This window comes from Pollicipes pollicipes, unplaced genomic scaffold (genome assembly GCF_011947565.3).
Source record: "Pollicipes pollicipes isolate AB1234 unplaced genomic scaffold, Ppol_2.1 Scaffold_4881;HRSCAF=5763_pilon_pilon_pilon, whole genome shotgun sequence".
Classification (NCBI taxonomy): Eukaryota; Metazoa; Arthropoda; class Thecostraca; order Pollicipedomorpha; family Pollicipedidae; genus Pollicipes; species Pollicipes pollicipes.
This window is the reverse complement of record NW_023596576.1, coordinates 58,647,080-58,668,956: the sequence shown is the minus strand read 5'-3', so window position 1 is coordinate 58,668,956 and position 21,877 is coordinate 58,647,080. Positions and strand designations below refer to the sequence as shown.

Below are 21,877 nucleotides of genomic sequence, written 5' to 3'. Positions count from 1 at the left end.
AGTCACGCGCCTTTCTAGACCAAGAAAAGAGCGCGCGAGACGCTATCGGCCTCGCAGGTCCTGGTGACACCATGGCGCCAGACAGTGCGCCGATGCCCGCTCCGTCAGGCAGAACGTCATTGTCCGTGTCGTCAGGCATAACACTCGCCGGTTGCGCTGTTCGAGTTTACGCCTCAAAGGCGGCTTCTCGGGCTCGGAGCCTGCGCAATCATGACACCGCGTGATGGGCCGTGTCCAAACAAAACGCCGTCAGAGCCGCGATCGGCCGGAGCATCGGCGGCGGTGCTGTCCGGTTTTAGGCGGGTGGGCGCGGAGATCGGGGGTCGGGTCGCACGGCGAGCGGACCGCCGGGTCTGGCCGCTTGTAACGTCGTGCACCGAGACGGCACGCTGCGCCGCCGTCGCGCGGGACGACGCGCTATCTGCTCCAGCATCGACCGGCAGCCCCGCACTGCAGGGCTTTCACTTTCGATGCCCGGGCGACAAGGTCGGCGACGGCCGCCGGTCTAGCACGGCCGGTAAAAGGCTGACCCGCCGGCCAGTTTTTAGACCGTCGCGCTCGATGTAACGGAGGCGCTTTTTGTCGCGCGTCTGTGACGTCGCCCCGTCAGAGCATCGCGCTCGGACTGCGGGAGTCTTCGCGACCGGCGGCGGGCCTCTCACATCCCCGGCCGCCGCATCCCAGCCGAGCCTCCTTGACCCGCCTTGCCGGCGTTGGCTTGCAGTTACCACCGGGGCCCCCCGATGGGAACTGCCAGCCCTCCGCTGCCGACCCATAGCGGCTGGGAACGGCGGTGGAAGGAGCTCAGGCAGCCGTGGCATTGCGACCCGACCGCGAGTGTCATGGGGGTGTCAGATGTCCGGGTGTGGGTGCTGGCTGGGTCACGCCTCGACGTCGTGCTGGCGCGTGAACGGTATCTGGCTGGTGCGGATGTTGACTGGGTTCTGCATGTCTGACTGACAGGGGTGCTGGCTTTGTCATGCTGAGGCGTGCGTGGGTCTTGGTGACGACGCCGCTGTGGTCTCGAGGCCGTTAAGCTGGGCGTGACATCGGCGTTTAAAATAGAAGCTGCCGTAGGTGGGGCTGTAATGCATGTGAGCTGGTGACGCCCTAAAGCCCGCATTAAGGACATCGTACGGCTGATTACAACCGTGGGCAGGGCAGATTTCTCCGACAACGTAACATTAAATCACACGTCTATGTGAAGCATGTGCCTCACAACATCCAACACGCAGCTGCCCATGCATTATCTTCTGGGGTATCCTTATACTTATATGCACTGGTGATATCTGTATTCATATATCTATTCATTTCTAACCAAGTGTGCCATGTGATGCCGGGATTTCACGTAACCTTCGTAAGATTGCCTGTGTTCTGTTGTCTAATTGAAAATATTAGGCGTGAATTGAAATTTTCACAGCTTTTTCTGACAAATAGGGTTATGTCCGCAAATGAGACCGTTGCGTCTAGACCTCACCAGGAATATTCGACGGCTGTTTGGCAACTACCGTTATGACTGATAAGAACAAGTGAGGTGGCGTATTCATTAGGAAAAGAACGCAGATAGGTCATGAGTCGTGACGCTTTGTGCGCCGAACCAATCAATCATTGGATTCCAGATGGCTGAGACCGGTCAGCTGAATTAGCCGAGGTGCGTTCTCCCTTGCCCGTTAATGTCTTTCTAAACACGCTATTTTGCGTTGGCATGGTAAAACGGCAGACCGTTTGCTGGAGCGCCGCTCTTGCACCGAGGCGCACAGAGAAGCGTCTGCCTTCACCCGGCGTCCGAGCTGCTGGCGGTTTCCTGTCGGGCCGCGTGGCGAGTGGCTGTGGAGATCCTGTTAACTTGGATGCCGATTCGGAGCTAGAAGTTGGAGAGCTGGGTGAGAGTGAAGAAGGAACACATTGAAATAGGTCGAGTGATAATATTCAGGCAATGGAAAATGAGTGCTACAACAAACTATAAAACAACTAAATAAAGATGAAATGTAAAAAGTGCGAGGTCGACGTACGAGGAAGTAGTGCAGTTAGTTCTATTCTAAGAAGCGTAATGAACAATCATATATAAACGGCCGCGACCTCGTAAGCACATGAAGCAACACGTAAAGCCTTCAGTCCTGCAGCATAATGGCGGTAATATCGTGAAGGCTGCATAAAACGCCGCTTTTTCATGAATCACGTAGTATTCCTGACGTGCCTGATCACGCCGAATATCTACGGCACATTCATGCATATGTATGTTCACATAACGGGCATGATGTCTCTAGGTGTGACATTATGCGCTAACGACGGCAAATGATGTGCATACACTCATACGTAAGCCTGCTTCCCTTTATTCGCTCCCTACGCGATCTGTACTTCTTTGGTAGGTAAGGTGATCTGTACTTCTTTGGAAGGTAAGGTGAATAGTACTTCTTCGGTAGGTAAGCGACTCAAAGACTTGCGGCGAGTACAGTCACGTTACTTCTGTACAGCCAACTCTTGTGCGCAGCGTGATTGACTGGGTGCGCTTGTCCTGTCCAACGTGAATGCACGTGAGCGCCGATCGTTTACCCGCCTGCCGCTGTCGGTGTGTCCCATAGGCCGTTGTCGTCCAACCCGGACAGCTTGTGGCACCAATCCCACACGACGGTGGCGTGGCCCGACGAGGCCGTAGTGGCTGGCCTTCCCTGGCAGGCGAGCCGACCTCACACAGTCGCCTGCTCACCGCACTGTTCTTGGGGCGTGATGGCGCGGACGCGGCATGTGTGCACGCGCTACAGTCCGCGCGCACTTGCGTGAAGCCGGCTGGTGGCGCCCGTAACGCTGCGACGTCACCGACAGACCGCAACGGCCGGCCCAAGATGCCCGACTGCTGCAACGACCCGCGCCACGCCGACAACCCGCAGTGCTTCCCGATCGAGATCCCGGCCGACGACGAGTTCTACGGCCTCTACAGCCAGAAGTGCATGAACGTCATCCGCTCGCTGCCCGGCGTGCACCACAAGTGCAAGCTCGGTGAGTCCGGCGCGGACGGCGCCTGCTGGAGAGGCCCTCCAATGGCTTTGGGTGATGGTGTTATGAAGAGAGTTGTGAGGCAGCGTTTTGACTGCTGCTGGGTTTTGAGTATTTTTTAGTGCAAGTAGTTTTTGACTTAAAAGTAGCTTCCGGGGCCTCCTGCCCAGCCCCGACCCCTGAGACCCGGTCCCCGGATGACGTCACAGCATTAGGAGCCCTGCTCAGCCCTGACCTCCGAACCCAGGTCCTCGGATGACGCCGCGGCGTCCGGGGCCCTGGCCGGGCCTGACCTCTAAGGCTTATTATGGTGGCCACCGCCCGCCAGCATGTTGTGATCGGGCGGGGCCTTGGACCGGTGCCAGCCGTGCCGTACCCACACCGTCGTCTCGAAAACAAGAACGCGCCGCATGAAATTCAGATGATGTGGCGCAACCGTCGACACAACCCGTCTAATTGCAGTGTACCCAATCAGCTAAGATTGAATGCATGAGAAAGTCACGTGGCCCGCCGGGCCCGCTGTAACGCAACATCAGAAATTAGAACACCACTTCGACTATGGCTACCACTTTTACACGGCGACCGGGGCAGTTCATCGATCCGGGATCACGCGGCGGAGTTACGTCGGGTCGTGAGTCGTCTGTTGTCGGCGGTTAGCCTGGTCTGCCCGTTGCCGTGTTACCCACAGCGAGCAGAGCGTGTACGACCGACTGAGACCAGAGTCGGTCAGTTCGGATGAACCCCGCCTGACCTGAAAGCCCGGCGCGTCTGTCGGCGACGGCCGCCGGCGCGACCTTGCGCCTCTCGGGCTTGCACAAGAGGCGGCCGTCAGATTCAGCGTTATCTCGGGTCAGATCTGGGGCTCGACCCAGTTCGACACACGGGAAAAACGGCCGGCCGGTGGCGGAGGATGGGACCGGATTGACAGGCCTGTCATTGGCTGGAATTTCTGATCCTTATCAGATGAACTCCGGACCTCCTGATGCGTTAGGCTCTGCTGGAATAACCTTATCCCTGAAACACCAGGCGTGAGGCCAAGCTGACCGCGCTTTCCTTCTTTCCTTGATAGTCCATACACAGGTGGAGCAATTCAACCCATCTCCGGCGGTCCAGCGCATCAAAACGTCTCAGTCGGTGCCTGGCTACGGAACGGCTATTACTTTCTCCCTATCGATTTAGTAAATCATAGAAGGAAATCTGTGCATTGCTTTCTCTCCTGTTTTCCAACCATGTTTTTTCTACGTCTATTGGAAATTTGACAAAGAGAGGTAGCTCCCTTGGAACAACAACCCCTACACATGATTGTACGAAACGTTTTAAGATAAAAAAGTTTGCACAATGAGTCTTTGTGAAAATGGCTCATATAAACAAGTTTAGAATGGCTATCAGTGCATCAGTGCATCTGCTGTGCAAGTCATGGATTATCCCATGTCCCCGGCGGCTTTAACGTGTTTTCCTTGTCTTGCTTTTCCACACCTGTTTTGCAAGGTTTCAGTGCCTAATGCAAACGTGCTCGGTGACAGACGCGACCACCAGCAATGTGATAACAAATATATATATATATATATATATATATACAACCTTTAGAACTCATTTTTTTGTAACTCGGTTGTCACTCTTTAGCACGCCTAAAATGAATTTGAGGTTGGTTAAATTGCCTATACTCACGTGATAGAAATAAGGCCAAAAAAGAGCCGACAGCTGCTGACTGGTTTCCTCGCATTTAAAGCTCGATGGCAGTCTGATAGTGTCACGTGATGTAACCTTACTTGTTGTACCATTCGTGTGGCAAACTGAAGACTGTGTGCCTGCTCGCTCCTTTGTTGACCTCTTGTATTGTAAGTGGGGATCATTTAACGAATAACAGTACCAGAATCAACAACATTCCAGCTACTTATCTTGATGCATGTTCACCTTGGTTTGCAATTCATCAGGCATGTCGAGAAGTCAGAAATGTGTGATGTGGGAACGCTGGTTACGCAGTCTGAATGGAATGCTGGTCACTTTTTTTCCCAGCAATTATCTCCGTCGCTGGATCTGCCAAATCAGATCCGTCAAACTCAATCAAACGTAAACGGTTCGGGTACGACGGATGTCGCGACAAGCCGCTCACACACGCACACACACACACACACGCACACACACACACACACACACACACGCACACACACACACCACACACACACACACACACACACACACACACACACACACACACACACACACACACACACACACACACACACACACACACACACACACACACACACACACACACACACACACACACACACACACACACACACACACACACACACACACACACACACACACACACACACACACACACACACACACACACACACACACACACACACACACACACACACACACACACACACTTTTTTGCAGTGTGGTATGGAGTATGTCCACTGTTGCCTTAAACAGCGAAGACCGAACGTATGTTATTTCCAACCATACAGCATAATTGGAATTAACATACGTTCGGTCTTAAGATAGTCTTTTCAATCTCCAAAGAACATCCACGAGAAAGCATGCATATAGCCGGCTCATTTCTCTTCAATGTCAAATGATCGCACTATTTCAAGATGGTAACTAATTGAGCGCAACAAAAGGGTCAAAATTACCGGGACCTATGCCAGATTTTTGCCTGTGCCGATTTTGCTGTAGAAGCGGTTTCTCGTAGAAGAAATCAGCTTCTTTACACCTACTCACTTGATCGCGTCTATATGCCCCATCCTGAGATATCCTCTCGCATTATATTTGTTATACATGCAAAACAAAGTCAAGTGAGTAGTGGTCAAGCCTAAGTCTCATTTCCATCGTCGTATGGCTCGCTTGAAATTCTTCCTTCGTGTGACCTCATTTTTTATTCTCCTTGTAACTACATCCATGTAAATGAGACATTGTTTTGCTCCAACATGGCGATCGAAGCCCATTCAGCCTGTCACTGTTTCACCACACCCATCTCCCGCCAGCAGCGCAACGCTCGAGAATCGGTTGCCACACACGCCCGGGCCTATTCCACAGCACATCTGTCAGGCGTTCATTCGTCGCCTCTTGCACTGCCTAGGCCCGCCAGATAGCCGCGTCCTACCCGCCAAGTCCTGAGCCCGAGGACCCATCCGAGGACCCGCCCGAGGCCCTAGCCTGAGGCCCCGCTGTCTCCGGCAGGCCCCCGCGACCCTATCAATACGGTCACCTCGTACCTGGACGCGTCGTTCGTGTACGGCTCCGACGAGAAGACGGCCCGGCGCATGCGCGCGTACCAGGGCGGCCTGCTCAAGACGCTGCCCGTATTCCGTGAGTTCGGCCTCAAGGACCTGCTGCCGCCCAACCTGCACGCGCCCGACGAGGGCTGCATCCGGCCCTCCAAGGACATCTACTGCTTCGACGCCGGTGAGCACCCTGCCAGTCCTCAGAGCTCTGCCCGTCGCTCGGCGGCTCGCCTTCTGAAATGTTTTCGCGGTTTAGTCGGACGAACCGTTGGAGGGTCACCTTGCGATGTAGGGCGTGGTCATCAAGCTTTTGCTGTTTTTCGTGTTTCGCAACGTAAAAGGCGAGGCTGTATTATGTTTCCTCGAGGAACGTTTGTTCACCCGTGCTTTCCGAGGAAAGAGGTGCTCATTCGTCGCACACGTGGTTGAATGTTGGGGGACTGTGGCAGTTATCTGTATCTGTTATGTCAGCACAATGCTGCAAGCCATCACCTGCGGTTAGAAGTCTGAGGAAATCATGGAAACGGTCTTAAACACTATAAAGCCGTCTAAGCGCTTGAATATGCTGGGTAGTATGCACACTCATATCCCAAACGTGATAGGACTTGGTGGTCATGCATCTGATCTGACTCGAACAATTCAAAGAAACATGCGCCGCCAAAGGTTTTCCAAACGCACCACTGGTGACGTCACCTGACCTGGTGCTCCTTAGGCGATGGCCGTGTGAACGAGCAGCTGGTGCTGGCCATCATCCAGACCATGTTCGTTCGCGAACACAACCGCATCGCCTACGAGCTGGGCCACATCAACCCCCACTGGGACGACGAGACCATTTACCAGGTACGGGCCGAGTGCGGGTACGCTCTCTGACGATGGGAGGCTCTTTCACTGGGAGCACGGTCCCACCGCTCTGAAACGTCTTATCTACCAGGAATCTTAGAGCTACTGCAGGCGGTGGTATACATTTAGTACTAAAACTGTTGTGTTGGATGTCATTTCCAAAAGCATTGGCCATAAACGCCTATATTGGGTGGACGCGTCTTCTCATTAATGGCGTTAGACTGTGTTTTGTCTCCGTATTTGCTTATACATTCAGGCTACAACGCAGCTCCTGTCGGCTACTCGCATGCCTCCATGAGTTTGAGCACTAAAGGGCTGTGCGCTTTCCGTTCTCAGGAGACTCGTCTGATCATTGGAGCGCTGGTGCAGCAGATCACGTACAACGAATTCCTGCCGATGGTGCTCGGCAAAGAGGTCATGACCAAGAACGCCATGGTGCTAGAGAAGGTACGTAAGACGACGAGGTCCGACCGCACTCGCCGCTGTGACTCAACGAAGACGGTGGTAGGACGCCTACCCGCCGCGCTGGCCGCCCTGCCTCAGCAAAACGTCACTAACCCACGCGTCCAACCGCTGGCCGTTCTGCCTCGGTCGTGGCGCGCGTCGGACGTCGTGTCCCTGCCATTCCGGCGCCGCGTTCGATCGGGCGCTCGTGTCCGGGCCCCAGGGCAGCTAGCGCGGGCGCACCAGTCCGGCGGCGTCCGCTCCGGCCGGGTAACCCCCGCCCGCACGCCGCCGGCCGGCCGAGTCTTTACGGCCGAGTTATGTCCCGAGCATGACTCCATTCCCCGGCAGGCACCTCAGCTTACCCACCGCCGCGTCACGCACAAGGGCGTTGCATCAACAGGTCTAGATGAGCCGCGGTGTATCGGACGCAGCGTCACCCGGGAGGTGGGCCGGCGTGTCGCTGAGCACCCATTGCTCGGGGTGTATGCTGGCGTGTCGCTGAGCGCCCATTGCGTCACTGAGCGACGCCGAACTCTTTGCTCGGTAATGAGCTTCAAAGGGGCGCCGTTCGCCGCTCCGAAAGCTTGGCTCGTATCGCGGACGACACGCCGCTCTTTATCCGCGGCCGAGCGCCGTTATGGGCCCTGGCACCACCTCTTTCGCGCCTATTCATCCGACTCGGTGGCGCAACGGCTGCAGCCACGACTGTTCACCGGCGGCGATCCTTTCAACCAAATGAGCGGCGCGCGCGGAAGTGTCCGTGGCCGCATGGCGCGGCGTCGCCTTGCACAACGCGAGCGCCGGCGGCCCGGCGGCCGTTATGGGCATCCGAGGCTCCAGTCGTGCATACAGGAGGTGTCGAGACCGGCGGATGGCACGCGAGCGCACAGCAGCCTGGAATACGTACACCGTGCAGGCATTCATAGGCAAACTACGACAGACTCATGGTAACTGACGGTAGGAAAATGCCTTTGCAACGCGTTGTTCTTTTGTCAAGGACGCAGCACGCGCGGATCTATTCTGGTCTCGTATATGAATGTGCCAACGCATTGGCTGCGTATTCGGCTTTAGTGACTGCGTGGTGCCGTCCTATAAAGTATGGATGCCAGATAACACTGATCTTATGAAACCGAAAGCGGCCTTCGAGAGCTTACATGCGACCTTCGCTACCTCGTAGCCAAGTCGATAATAAACTGGTTTATTGCGCAGCTTTGGCGTTGTGTAACGCCATACACTTCCGGAACGAATCTTATCGCATTGGTTTGTTCCGGTGTGACGGTATGAGTGGAAACGACCAGCAAATTGATCATAATATACATCCGACTGTTCGATAACGCTCAGAAATGCTTGATCAGCATGACACACGGCTTCTGTGCGGTCTGGAATAGCGTGTTATCCCGGGTTATGGGCCCTGACGCCGACAAACGAAAATGACGCTCAATTTGGCGGCTCAGCCTCCCTCTATGTCCGTTGCTATTTATGCTGTCAATTGAAGAAAAACAGAAACGCTTCACGTCTTTCACTTACCCTTGCCCAACTGACGTTCGCAAGGCTTTGACAGCCAGCAATATAAATGATTGCTGTGCCTAAATAGAGCATCAGGTACCTCATGTACGTTTTTTCGCTTGTTTTGTGCATCCTGGCATGACGGCCACGTTTGTCCTGCAGCGTGGCTACAACCACAAGTACGATCCGACCGTGGACGCTTCCACGTCGAACTCGTTCAGCTCCGCCGCCTTCCGCTTCGGCCACTCCATGCTGCCGCACAGCATCGAGCGCTGGTCCATCACCGGGAAGTACATCGGTGAGTCGTCGCCGCCGAGCCGACCAGCTGCTCGGCGCCATGGGTCGGCCCGCCGGCTGGCGTTGTCTCCGCCGGGACCGATTCGGCGAGTCGATTCCCGCCAAGGCCGGGGCGGGCTCGCCGTCGAAACGCTGGGGTGGCGGGGGGAGGGGGGGGGGGGATCTGAGACGCTGGCGTAGTGAAGCCGTCTGTGGGGTGCTGCCTGCACTGGCCGCTGAAGCGAGCGCGCTGTGGGGACGTTTAGTCATCTGCCGACCGTCCTAGCCTTCACCAAGGGCGGCCGGTCACCGGGTCCCGTCTGTCCAAACTGCGCCATCACCCTGCCACTGATGCAAGCGGGCCATGCAAACTGCGCCGCCGCCGCCGCCTCCCGGTGATAGTGCTGATTCGGCGCCGTCGCCGGGAAATCCTCGGCCACGAAAGTGGCGCACGGCGCGATCACGGCGCAGCCACGCTCGGCCCGTCTCGGCGACGGGTGGCCGCCGGCCGGTCCCCACCCCCGCCGGGCGGCGACCGGACGCAAGCGGCGGCCGCGGTTTGGAAACGCCCCGTGGGGCAGACCGCCGTCGTCGGCGCTTTTACCGCGCGCTGACACGTCGCCTTTTTGCCACTCGACGCGGCCGGCTGCTGTCACCGGCGAGCTTCCGGGCGTCCGCGCCCGCTGCGTGGAGCCGCAGGGGCGCAAAAACTGGTCCGGGGCAATCAAACAATGGCGATGCGCAGGGCCTGCGCGGTGAATGAAGCTGGCAGCGTTGCACGCTCGCCGCCGTCTTCATTCGGATGGCATCACGTCAAAGTTGACACATGCCATTCTCCGATCCAACACCACAATCTATGTACGGTGAATTAGATTAAGCGTCTGCTGAAGGCTAAACTGTGTTGCTCCCTTAGCTCCGCTCACTCTTAGCGTTCGCACGGCTGCTTTGCCTTTCAAGTCTTATTCGGCATCTGCCCGCATGACTCCTCCCTGACCCGTGCTCCGCGCCGCCAGACTCCAGCCGCCTGAGCAAGCAGCTTCGTCAGCCGTACGATATGTATAAGGGCGGCTTCTGCGACCAGTACACCATGGGCCTGATGAACCAGGTGGCGCAAGCCATGGACGACGCCGTCAGTCAGGAGGTGGGTGTCCCATTCGGACAGCACTCGAGATTCGAGCGCGTCGGACTCCGCGTGCGCCTGCTGCGTTTGAAGGCGCCCGCTCCCAAGAACGACGGCACCACATTTACACATGCTGGTGTTTGATGTCTGACATGTTCACGAGTGACGCTCGCACGAACGTCGTGTACGTTATCGGATAATTCAGCAGTGATAGCCGGTATTTTCCACACACGCCTAATGCGAAACAAGCACAGCGTGTGAAGTGATTCCAAGCGTGGAGCCGGTGAGCGGGTGTGCCGCAGCCTGCCACACCGGCTCGCGGGGCGCTGACCGCAGGTCTTCGGCCGCCGCAGGTCACCAACCACCTGTTCCAAATGCCCGAGCACCGCTTCGGCATGGACCTGGCCGCCATCAACATGCAGCGCGGCCGCGAGCACGGCATCCCGGGATATAACGACTACCGCGAGTACTGCGGCCTGCCGCGCGTCAGGGACTTCTACGAGCTCAACAGCATCATGTCCAACTCCACCGCCTCCAGCTACGGCAACGTCTACAGGTGGGTGCATGGAGCGATAGTATTCCAGGTGTGGTGCTTCGGAGCGCTACGGTTCGTTTCGTGAGAGGGGCATTTCCTTTTCCGGCGTGCATCTTACGCCTGTCTTTCATACGCTGCTTGCAGTTGCAGTGCTACGAGCGACGATGTGTGGTGTTGCACGTGATGAAACAACGTGAGCAATTCGCGATAATTCGTGATCATTTACAGCTGACAGGCACATATTTGCATTTTCAGTCACAGGGCCTGCCAAAGACAAATCAAACTAATGCGGTGAGAGCCATGAGATGCGCATTATGGCAGTGCAGCGCTGTCAGTGACGACGCTGTTTACAATACCAGATGGAGACGGGCAGCGAGGGCTGTGCAGTTGCACAACGCTGTTTGCGGACCCCATCGCCTCAGGGGAGCGGATAAACGCTGAGCTTTCATTCCACTGTTTGGGGTTAGCTGAATCAGATTCCGCACGTTTGTGAGGTGAAACCTGCCGCGGAGGTGATGTCGGCAAGGCGCCACGCCGCAGTCCGTCCTTTAAAGTGCTACGGACCCGACCACTCGACGGAAACGTGTCGTCACCGCCCGGCTCCCGGCTCGGCGCGGCGGGGTAGGCGACGGCAGAGCTGTCATCGTGACTCACACTGATTTCGTGTCCAGCCACTACAGCAGTGTAGCAACTGCTTCTCGTTGGCCAAACGCCACGTCCGGGTGTGCTCAGAGTGGCGCGGACACGTCCAGTTGGGACCGCAGTCACTCATCAGTATTGTGATCCACCGGGGAGCAATGCCACATGCACGTATTATTCAGTGATATTGGACAGTGCCGATGGCTCGGTGACAGTTGTAACTCCAACGGCAACTTACGTTCCCTCCTCCTTGCGTTGCGGTTTGCTGTAAAATAGCGCGTTATGATGTGCTTGCGTGCCGTTACCTAACACTGATTATCAGTTCGGGTAAAAGACGAGGCCCAGGGCCGGCGCAGCACGAGTCCGCTCGGGTCGTGACTGATGCTCGCCATTGACCTACATGGCGTTCTAAAAAAGCTCCGTTCCCGCGACACAGCGCGCGACCTCGACCTGTCATTGCTCGACCTTGCCGAGCCCGTCGTTCGTCACTGTCAGATCACTTTGAATGTGTCTCACTGACTGAATGAGCTCGTTCTCCCACACCCCGTCCGCCTACAACGCGACTGGCAAATCTCCCTAACTGAGTAATGGTGAAGTATCTCTGCCAATGCAAACTCGTGCTGCAAGTCTGTCGGCATTGACGGTCGCGTTCCCGCCGTGTCTCTGATCTGGACATGTTGTCGCGCTCTCGCCGGGTTTCTGATCGGGACATATTGTCTTGCTGCCGTTGCGTCCCTGACCAGGACTCGTTGTCCCGTTCCCGCGGCGTCTCTGATCGGGACACAGTGTCCCGCTCCCGCGGCGTCTCTGACCGGGACACATTGTCCCGCTCCCGCGGCGTCTCTGACCGGGACGCATTATCCCGCAACCGCGGCGCCTCTGACCGGGACACATTGCCCCGCTCCCATCGCGTCTCTGACCGGGGCTGACGGACCGGCTCGCCGCCAGACATCCGGACGACATCGACCTGTGGTCGGGCGGCCTCTCCGAGAAGCCGCTGCCAGGCTCCATGGTCGGGCCCACGCTGGCCTGCGTCATCGCCGAGCAGTTCCGCGTGCTCAAGTACGGCGACCGATTCTGGTTCGAGAACCAGGGCTACCCCAGCTCGTTCACACACGGTGAGGAGGGCTTGGACATCTGGTGCGGCGCGTGCATTGGTGCCGGGGTGTGACGCGGGGCGCGTCACGGTCACTCCGGCTTGGGAGAGGGGCCAGGTGAATGAGTAGCCGTCAGCGCTTTGGGAATCGTCGCAGAGCCGTTGCAGCGTTGAGGAACTGGTGCGGTGTCTCCGGTGTTCTCATGTTCCAATCTTGTTCGTCTCAATGCCATGGTTCTAGTGACCGATTCAACCGTCGGACGAGTGGTTGTTGGAGATGCACATTGATTAACTTGTTTCTCTGCAACCTGCAGAGCAAATCGATGAGATCCGCAAAGTCAAGCTGAGCAACTTGATCTGCGACAACTCCGACCAGATTGACAAGGTTCAGATCTACCAGATGGTTCTGCCCGACCACGAAATGTGAGTACCGCTTCTTTTGCTCTCGTGTAATCAAACGAGCATGGCTGAAGTTTGGCACCTCTTTGAGGCACAATACATAACTCTTTTGGTATTCTCAAATGAGACGATCGGTTCATGAAAGTGTCGACAAAAAGAGCCAAAAGACAATTTTTTGAGGACATTAAATCGTACGTGCCACTCGTGCTTTAAGTTCATGACGCTCAGCATCTGCATGCTGAGGCTGGAATGTGCTGAACTCTCCGTACTGGGAGTTACGTGTGTGGTGCCCCCCTCCCCCCCCCCCCCCCGACAGCTGTCGCGCCAGTCTCTGGCGTCCACCGCGGCTCGTTGCAAGGGGCCAAAATGTACATACATGTATATATAAACATAAAGCATGTCGTCCGAGAGCCGAGCGCTCTGTGGTTCCAAATACGTATTTATTTGAAGTTGTGTCGAGTTTATATTACAACTATCTCTTTCTGTGCATCTGCGAAGCTACGCATGCGCCGTTTCGCATAGCGGTGGCATCGTTTATTTTGTCGTCCTGTTTGTTATCTTTTGTGAATAAGATCATCCGCAACATCATCGGCTGCGTAAAAATAGGAGGCACTTGTTACACAAAAATGAGCCCTGGCTGCTTGGCAGCTGATGCCGTTCTATACACGCTTGGCGTAGCAAAGGCCTGGAGGGGAGGGGGGGGGGGGGCAGAGGGGAAGTTTTCCCTCCGCTGGCAGTGGGGCAAGAGTATGATTTACCCCCTTAAAGTTTTGGGAGGCCCTTCCGCCCAAATTAAAGGCTTTGTAGCTTCACATAAGTTACATGCAATTCAGGTCAAGGACGGGCTCATAACTGAACTAGACGCAACTCAGTAATACTCAGCAGACACTTCGCTGTATGAAGAACTACATTTTCTGAATCATGAGAACGCTTTCATGAATTTGATAGCTCATACTCTAGCTTAAGAGGCCCTAATTTGTGCTAGGGAGTCCTTTTCCTGACCCGAAGGCCACGTTAAACACTAGAAGGCCGCTGTCTTGGAAAAGGAAGCCACTTTCATCTATCCGATCGCTCTAGTTCCGGATCAGGATGTCTTGTTTTGATATAATGAGACCCTTTCCCAAATTTGGAGACCACTGGTGAATCGCAAGCGCCTGGTCTGGATAAGGAGGCCCTCTGTGTAATAGTGAGTCATTTACTTCATTTCAAAGACCCCTGTATTAGTTTGTTAGTCTCTAATCCGGATGTTTTATGGTCGGCGTTCAACTGCACTAGATGTTGGCACACGTAACAATTTCATAAGGGGTCACGTAGCCTCGGTGCCCCAACCACCTGTCGCTGCCCAAGACGATCCTTCCCCGAGGGACCCTCGAAAATCCTGTTCCAACTCCAAACCCGTGACGCCGCCCCTGCTCCTGTAAGATTTAAGTGGAATAAATGCTTACGGCCGATGTCTGGAGTTATCGTATTGTTGACGTAAAACTATTGGCCGTCTCTTGTATCTAAGAACGGCAAATTTGTGATAACAAAGGATAAATTTACAAGCAAACCTGTTCGGCCTTTAAGACTTATCAAGAAGGGTTATAGATGAAAAGATGGCCTCGAGCCACATGTTTATGTCCGTGCCGTGTATGAGGCTTGTAACTGCAGAAAACGTTGCTTAGAAAATCCTGGCAAATGAAGAAAGTTAGAAACGGATTCAAAGTGCAGTTTAAGGGGAAAATCCTGCTTTTCACAGTTGCATTAATGAAACGCAAACTCTCTACCACTTCGTGTTCGGTATTCGGACGGCACGCTTCTGAGGCGTCGCACATCCCAACCGCCACTACCGAACCGTGTCATTTTCTAGTGCAGTCAAACTGGTGGCCGTTGACAAACACGCTGTCAGCCGCGTCCCTTCAAGTGACTCCCTGACGAGAGCGCCCGCCTCGCTTTTTGAGGCAGCTTTCCCTGCCCGCCGGTCGTGCGTGCCGTCACAGAGCTGCTTCTGCCCTTCCAGCAACCCCATCACGCCGTGCGCGGCACTGCCGCGTCTGGACCTGCGCAAGTGGAAGGACCTGGGCGGGCCCGGCTACGGCCCGGTGCCGCACCCAGTAGGTTAAGCTGTCACGCGCGCCTGTCTCTCCCAGTCTGCGTGCTTACCTGTCCCGGCCGCTCTAAGGCCGCTGCTCAACCACTGTTCGGAGCTCGTGCCTGTGCTCGTTCGCTGTCCGCGCGGCGGCCGCGCCTCCGCGCTCTCTCCGGCGCGTCGCCACTCTCTCCGGCCGACCGCTGGCCCCAGACGCAATGCATGCCCCTAAACTGTACAATGACGGAGCGCGGCCTGCGTCGGCGCGTTTCGTGTCCCTTTGAAGGCCTGCCCGCGACTGACGCTAAACTGCACGGTACGCATGACTTCTTACAAACAACGCTACAAACAACGGGTAACTAGTTGATGTTGGTAAACAACAACCTGATGCTAAGCAGTCTCTTCCCATCCAACACAGTACGCAAACACGTACGGCTAGAGGCCCATATATCGTAGCATAGTACGTCTTTTAGCTTGAATAATAATATAGATCAGTGTTTTGGCAGCAGACGTATTACCGACGGGTGAAACAAGATGCACGCTTTCTTCATTTCTACTTTATCTTGTGAACTGTTCGCGGTATTGCGCAACGTTCCTGGCTCACCTTTACTGAATGACCTTTTACGATTTGTCAGCATAGTAGACATCACACCCTTTAGTTCACGCCCACACGTGATAGCGTCCAAACACTACGTCATTTTGGGCACCGATACAAGGCACTATCACTTCCTCAAAACGGCACCCGATAAACGGAGGTGGTTTGGGCACGGAGTTTCCACTAATCTCGTCAGCTGACAGCGCCGCTGGCGTTAGACCTTTGACCTGCAGACGTGCGTGACCTATGACTGCGACGCCCCTGTGTCTTTTCAGGGGCGCCTGCGTCATCCAGACGAGCTCCCCTGGCCAACATCCGATCCCAGGTGGTGAGCGCCGAGGAGCGCGGGAAGGGGTCGGGGTCGGGACGGACTCCCCGTCGGCCGAACGGTCCCTGGCGTGGTGTCCCGCCCCAGTCCCTTCAGTGACAAGTCAGTGCGTTGCGGTGACCCGTGTCCGGCCGGCCGGCCGGCGGGGAGTCTGAGGACCGACGGTAGTTCGGACCGCCACAAAGACGGCCGCCGCGGTCAGGCCGTCATGTCTCGTAAAACTTGAGCATATTTTTGAAATATTGTGGTCAGAGTGATGCGGGCAATACGTTGCAATATTGGTGGTTGTCAACCGCGCCAAAAAGCTAACACTTCAGACCAAATATGTGTGAATCTTGTCTCGATTTCGACTAACTCCTTTTGTGTGCAGTAATAAGTTATTTTGAACCTGGTGAATGCAGACGTAACTTTGAAGTGCATCAAGTGTGCGTCAGTCAACTGACTTGGCAAAACGGCGCCGTCTTTCAATGAATTCTTCCGGCAAATGCCAGCGTATTTGCCGAGAGCGACAGCTCCGCTGGCGCCCGTTGAGCTGTCCAGGAGACAGACAAAACGCGACCCACGCTCCTACTGAGGGACGTGAACACCCTTAGTCTCTTCCAAGTGGGGGGGAGGGGTGGCGCCCCTCGCTGCCGGCGGCGGGACCTGTGAGCCGGAGGCTGGTCATCAGCTGCGTCATTCAAACGCTTCGGGCCGCCTCGCGCCCCGTGGGGCCCCCGGCCAAAGCGCAAGGTCGCGTCCCAGCCCGACTGACCCCGGATCAAAGGTTGACCTCCGCCGCCGGTTGCGGGGCGCCCGGAGGGTGTGACCTGGCTGCGGTGATTTGGAGCGAGAGCGGCGCGTCAAACGGTGCGAACGCGGCCCCGCGCGCCGCCATGGCCATGATGAAACCCGGCGCGCCCGCGCCACGTGTTTTTCCCGCGTTCCCGAGCGTCTGTCGGCGTGTGCTTCAGTGGTGGCCCTCGTCAAACCAGACTACACCTGGAGCAGTGGACGCTATGCCAGATGCGTTCGGCCCTTAGGTAGCGTTAGCTAGGGCAGATTGTTAAAAGGTGTGCGTGCGTGTGAGAGAGGAAAGGGGCGAGAGGGCGGCCAACCCCGTGTGAGACTTCTCTCTTGCCCTCCTGTGAATATGTAAATAAATACATTGGCGAATACGATTTTGGACGTCGCGACCTGCCACCTGACCTCTTGACCTATTAAACGGCCAGCATCGCCACGATAAGTGATGTTACCTAAAACTAAACGTGATAAGCTCGCATCTAAATAAATCTACACCGAGATACGTTCTCGCAAACACCCGTAAACCACGTTAAATAACGAATATCTGGGTCCGGGTGCCGCTAAACAATCTGTTGACTTTCGTTAAGAGTTTCAGTGTCCACTAATCTTCGTAAATGGAGAACTGCATCGTCTTCCCACCGAAACTACAGGTAAGCTAAATCAAGAGCGCCATCCACGATGGCACCCGCTTATAAGCTTTCTGTCCAAGCATGAAGTGTTAAAACGTCGCATACCACCGTACCTAACACAAATTCTACGTTTGTCGCGCCATCCCTATGATTTCATACGCACTCACTCCCTCCCCTTAAATAAGCATGAGGCACAACCCGTGCCGTGTTACAATCATCTTGCAATCACCGCGGATTTCCCGCATCACAACGCCGGGTTGATCGCGCTCCTGGCGGCCGCGCGCGTCTAAGCCGTCTGTGTTTCAGGTGTACGACACGGCCTCCCCGCAACAGATCATGTTCGTGGTGCCGCCCAAGCACTCGCACCGGCCCAAAAACAACAAGGCGCCCGTGTACGTGCCAAAGTCCACCGGCGGGTACGGCCCGGAGAGGCAGCATGGCTCGTCGCAGACGCACAAGAACAGCCTCCTGGAGCCGCCAAGGAAGACAAGCGGCGGCCACGCCGCTCCTCAGCCTCAGCAGGAGTACGGTGCTCCCCAGACCCAGCAGGAGTACGGCGCTCCTCAGCCTCAGCAGGAGTACGGCGCACCTCGTCCCCAGCAGGAGTACGGTGCTCCCCAGCCTCAGCAGGAGTACGGCGCTCCTCAGCCTCAGCAGGAGTATGGAGCTCCCCAGCCCCAAAAGGAATACGGCGCTCCTCAGCCCCAAAAGGAATACGGCGCTCCTCAGCCCCAGCAGGAGTATGGCGCTCCTCAACCCCAAAAGGAATACGGCGCTCCTCGTCCCCAGCAGGAGTATGGTGCTCCCCAGCCACAGCAGGAGTACGGCGCTCCTCAGCCCCAAAAGGAATACGGCGCTCCCCAGCCCCAGAAGGAATATGGTGCTCCTCAGCCCCAAAAGGAATACGGCGCTCCCCAGCCCCAAAAGGAATATGGCGCTCCTCAGCCCCAAAAGGAATACGGCGCTCCCCAGCCCCAGCAGGAGTACAACGCGCCAGGTCCCCAGATCCAGCACGGCTCCTTCAAGCCGTCGCAGGGCGACCACGAGCCGCAGGCTGAGTACGGGGCGCCGCGCCCTCAGGCGCCGGCACAGTATGGCGCCCCGCAGCCCCATCAGGGCTACGGCGACGCCGGTCACGCGGGCCCCGAGCCGTGCTGTAAGGGGCCGTGGCGGCCCATCACCAGTCAGAAGCCGCACTACGGTTGATGGGGCCAGTAGCCATCCGCGTTATGTACATACCCCCTGTTCCACTGTACATAGGTCGCCTGCGTGCGTGTGTGGCGAGCGAGCTGTTATTGGTGGCGCCCGGCGGGCGCGTTGTGAGTGGTCGTTACCCCGCGAGCTGTTTGTGGTGCCCTCCTGACGGGCAGTGATGGTGTGCGCGCGTGTATGGGTGACGCGCCATGTGGCCGTGCCGGGCTGGGCATCACGCACCCAGTCTGTGTCAAAGTCCGCAGCGAGGAAGCCAACGCCACTCGGGGCCCGAGAGTCTGGCCGACTCTTGTATTTCGCGTCTGCCAGTGTCAGTTGATAATAAAAGAGCTCTGTACAATGAGTTTTCTCCGTCGGGCGGTGCGTAAGCGCAAGGCCGCAGCCGGCCGTTGGCAACGACTCCCGACTTCCCCGAGGCCGACAGATCCCGGCCGGGCGGTCCGTCACAACACTCCAAGGCGGGCGGGCCGCGCGCGGCTCCCGCAGGATCGGTAAGCTCGCGCGTCGACCGCGCGCGCCCGCCCGCCGCAGGACACGCCGCGCCAACGCGACACACGGGGAGCACGCGGGACACTCGCACACACACACACGGGGAAACGCGCGCACCCGCCGCACGGCACCGCACCCGCACCGCACCGCGCACCGCACCGCACCGCACCGCACCGCACCGCACAGCGCCGGCCGGCCTGGCCACGCGCCATGTAAAAGAGCAGAGGTCGCCTTCGGGCCGCGCCTGCCACCGCGCACCTAATCTTGTCCCATTCAACTCCCTCCCAGCAGCCGCAGCGCTCGCCGGAGCCGGCGTCATCACAGAGCCGAGCGGTCGGCGCCGCTAAATGGTGGGCAGCGTGCGCCGCTCCTCCTCCGTCAGCTCCGGGTGCCAGATGTCCACGATGAGGATGTAGCGCGTCCGCTCGCCGTCGTTCCACACCTCGTGCTCGAAGCTGTCGTCGATGATCAGCACTTTGCCCTCCTCCCACGTCCTGCCGCAGAGGCGCGCTCGTCAGAAACACAGGCGTGCCCACAGTCCCCCCACCCCGCCACCACCCACGCACATATCCACGAACGGCGAATTGGTCAGCGATTCCTGGTTTAGCGAACACCCGTGCACTCGTACAGCGCCAATCCTGCAGAAAGCCCCCGAGCGGCAACCCAGGTGAGCCTCTTGACGCGCCCGGTCCACGCTGCCGCCGCGGCCGCTCTCAAATTTCAGCCGGCCCACAGGCGGTGCCGGACGTCGAACGGAAGGAAACCAGCCGGCCGCGAACAATGAGGGCCCGCCGCCGCAGCCGCCGACCACGCACGGCCACAGATAAGGTGCACGACTCAAGGAAACCGACAGATATAACTATTGTTCGTCACCCAGAAAAATGGCGCCGTACGACTAATCCACGCCGAATCAAGGACAATGCTCTCGATAACGGTGAAAGCATTTTCATCCTGCAGGAAGCACGCACAACGCAAATTCTCAGGAGCGCAACATACATTAGCGCGAATAAAAACGCCTGACCGAGACATTGCGGTAGTGCACAGCATCTGCATACACAAATAGCTCCTATATTTTTCGCCGCATCTTTGACAAGCTCGGCATGGATAGAAGTGATGGAAACGGTAGTGAACGGAAATAGTTGCCAGTTGCTCTCACGACATCGCCGGCAGTTAATAAACCGGTCACATTACGGTCAATCAAACCAGAAAGGCGACCACTAAGCATCTGACATCGCGCGGTCGGGCCAGCTTCCGGCCAGCTCTCCGGGCCTGCGCGGCTGGGCAGCGGGCGGTAATCGCCCGTCCACGCCGTGGTTCTGCGCCGAGCCGCGCGCATCTCACCTGTTCTGACCGGCCACCGTGATGCCAGCGCCGGGCGGCACCTGCAGGCCCAGGTGGCAGCGCAGCCGACAGTTGGTGGGGCCCGTGTGCGGCCAGACGCGCGTGCCCGGCGCCAGCATGCTGAACTTGACCTGGCCGCGCCGACAGCCTGCCGACACAGACGCAGACGGAGCGCCGCGTCACGGCCGGGCAGCGGCGCGCGGCAGCCGGCACGGTCGACACCGGCCGAGCACGCTGCCTACAGGGGCCGGTGTCACGTGCTGCCCCACGGCTAGCACTATCAGCAGCCACGAACGCGCCGGGGCGCACGCGACAAACACAGGCCAACGCCAAACAACTGGACAGCGATATATATCACACGCCGGGCGCGGCAATGGAGATAGCCCGAGAGCAGCTGAAGGACATCGCTCGACACCCGAGGAGATAGCCCGAGAGCAGCTGAAGGACATCGCTCGACACCCGATGGCGATCATCCGGCAACGCGCGGATCATCTCAATCAAACGACCGACAGCGCGCGGTCGGTAAGACTTACCTGCCGCCTCCGGGAAGCGCTGCACCAGCGCGCACGTCTTGGGCGCCTTGGCGCAGGCGTACTGGTCGCGCCGGCCGCGCCGGAACAGCGTGAACTGTTTCCAGTCGCCGCTCTTGCTCAGCTGCTCCTGCTCCGGCTGGAAGCCGTCCTCGGGCCGGTCCGAGCTGAGCAGCGACAGCATCTCGGCCCGGATCGTCTCCCAGTGGGCCTCCAGCTCGCTGGAAAGGCGAGAGACGGCAGGTCAGCGCGGCTGGGCCGGAGGCGGCCGGCGGCTTCATCTGGCGCAGGGGGATGCCAGGAGTGGTCATGGCCGGGGCTTGTATCCCTGACGGGGGGGAGGGCGCACTCCTCTCGATGAGTCTGGTTTCTGTATCTTTCTGGGAGCCTCCCACATCTCGGGTTGAAGCCACATGCTCCCCGAAAAGAACAACAATAAAACAGCAACAAGCGAAAACCGCCATGCATTTTCTGCAAGCCCGTTCCGAGGCAAGCATGATACAAAGAAAAATAGTAGCAAAAAATGAAGCTTCAGATCAAAATGACAGTTCAAGTCGCGTGAACGATGAATGACCAAGGAGAGTGATTGAGCAAGGCGGTACACAAGACAACTGAGAGGAAACGTAGCAGAAAATAGCACGGGCAGAACCGGGCATACGCGAGGAAATGTTAATATGGCAGAGTAGGTGTAACATCAAAACCTGCAGATCAGGAAAAATTATATGGAGAGGTACTAGAGACAAACTTTTGTGGGGGGACGAGTACAAAGCGGAGCAGACAAATGAAGGGCGGTGGGCGTGGGGAGTGAAGG

General features: G+C 57.2%; 2 protein-coding genes across 9 annotated transcripts in view; one reads left to right on the top strand and one right to left on the bottom strand.

Annotated features, from left to right (window-relative positions):
• The window catches only part of cysu (peroxidase homolog), a 36,362-nt gene extending 17,316 nt beyond the window's left edge, over positions 1–19,046 (top strand). Inside the window, exons 7-17 of one of the 2 annotated variants that reach the window (XM_037224468.1) lie at positions 2,824–2,997; positions 6,190–6,414; positions 6,946–7,073; positions 7,410–7,520; positions 9,189–9,324; positions 10,316–10,443; positions 10,776–10,978; positions 12,545–12,714; positions 13,007–13,115; positions 15,091–15,184; positions 17,801–19,046. In XM_037224468.1, the coding sequence (XP_037080363.1) occupies positions 2,824–2,997; positions 6,190–6,414; positions 6,946–7,073; positions 7,410–7,520; positions 9,189–9,324; positions 10,316–10,443; positions 10,776–10,978; positions 12,545–12,714; positions 13,007–13,115; positions 15,091–15,184; positions 17,801–18,700 (2,378 nt within the window). In that variant the 3' untranslated portion in view covers positions 18,701–19,046. Of the gene's footprint in view, positions 1–2,823; positions 2,998–6,189; positions 6,415–6,945; positions 7,074–7,409; positions 7,521–9,188; positions 9,325–10,315; positions 10,444–10,775; positions 10,979–12,544; positions 12,715–13,006; positions 13,116–15,090; positions 15,185–16,029; positions 17,240–17,800 lie in introns of those variants that run through there. The other variant, XM_037224469.1, reaches the window with a different exon arrangement.
• The window catches only part of Asph (Aspartyl beta-hydroxylase), a 33,563-nt gene continuing 30,655 nt past the window's right edge, over positions 18,970–21,877 (bottom strand). For all 7 annotated transcript variants that reach the window (XM_037224477.1, XM_037224470.1, XM_037224475.1 and 4 more), the window contains 3 exons: positions 21,070–21,287; positions 20,537–20,684; positions 18,970–19,689 (listed from right to left, as the gene is read on the bottom strand). In XM_037224477.1, the coding sequence (XP_037080372.1) occupies positions 19,539–19,689; positions 20,537–20,684; positions 21,070–21,287 (517 nt within the window). In that variant the 3' untranslated portion in view covers positions 18,970–19,538. The remainder of the gene's footprint in view (positions 19,690–20,536; positions 20,685–21,069; positions 21,288–21,877) is intronic.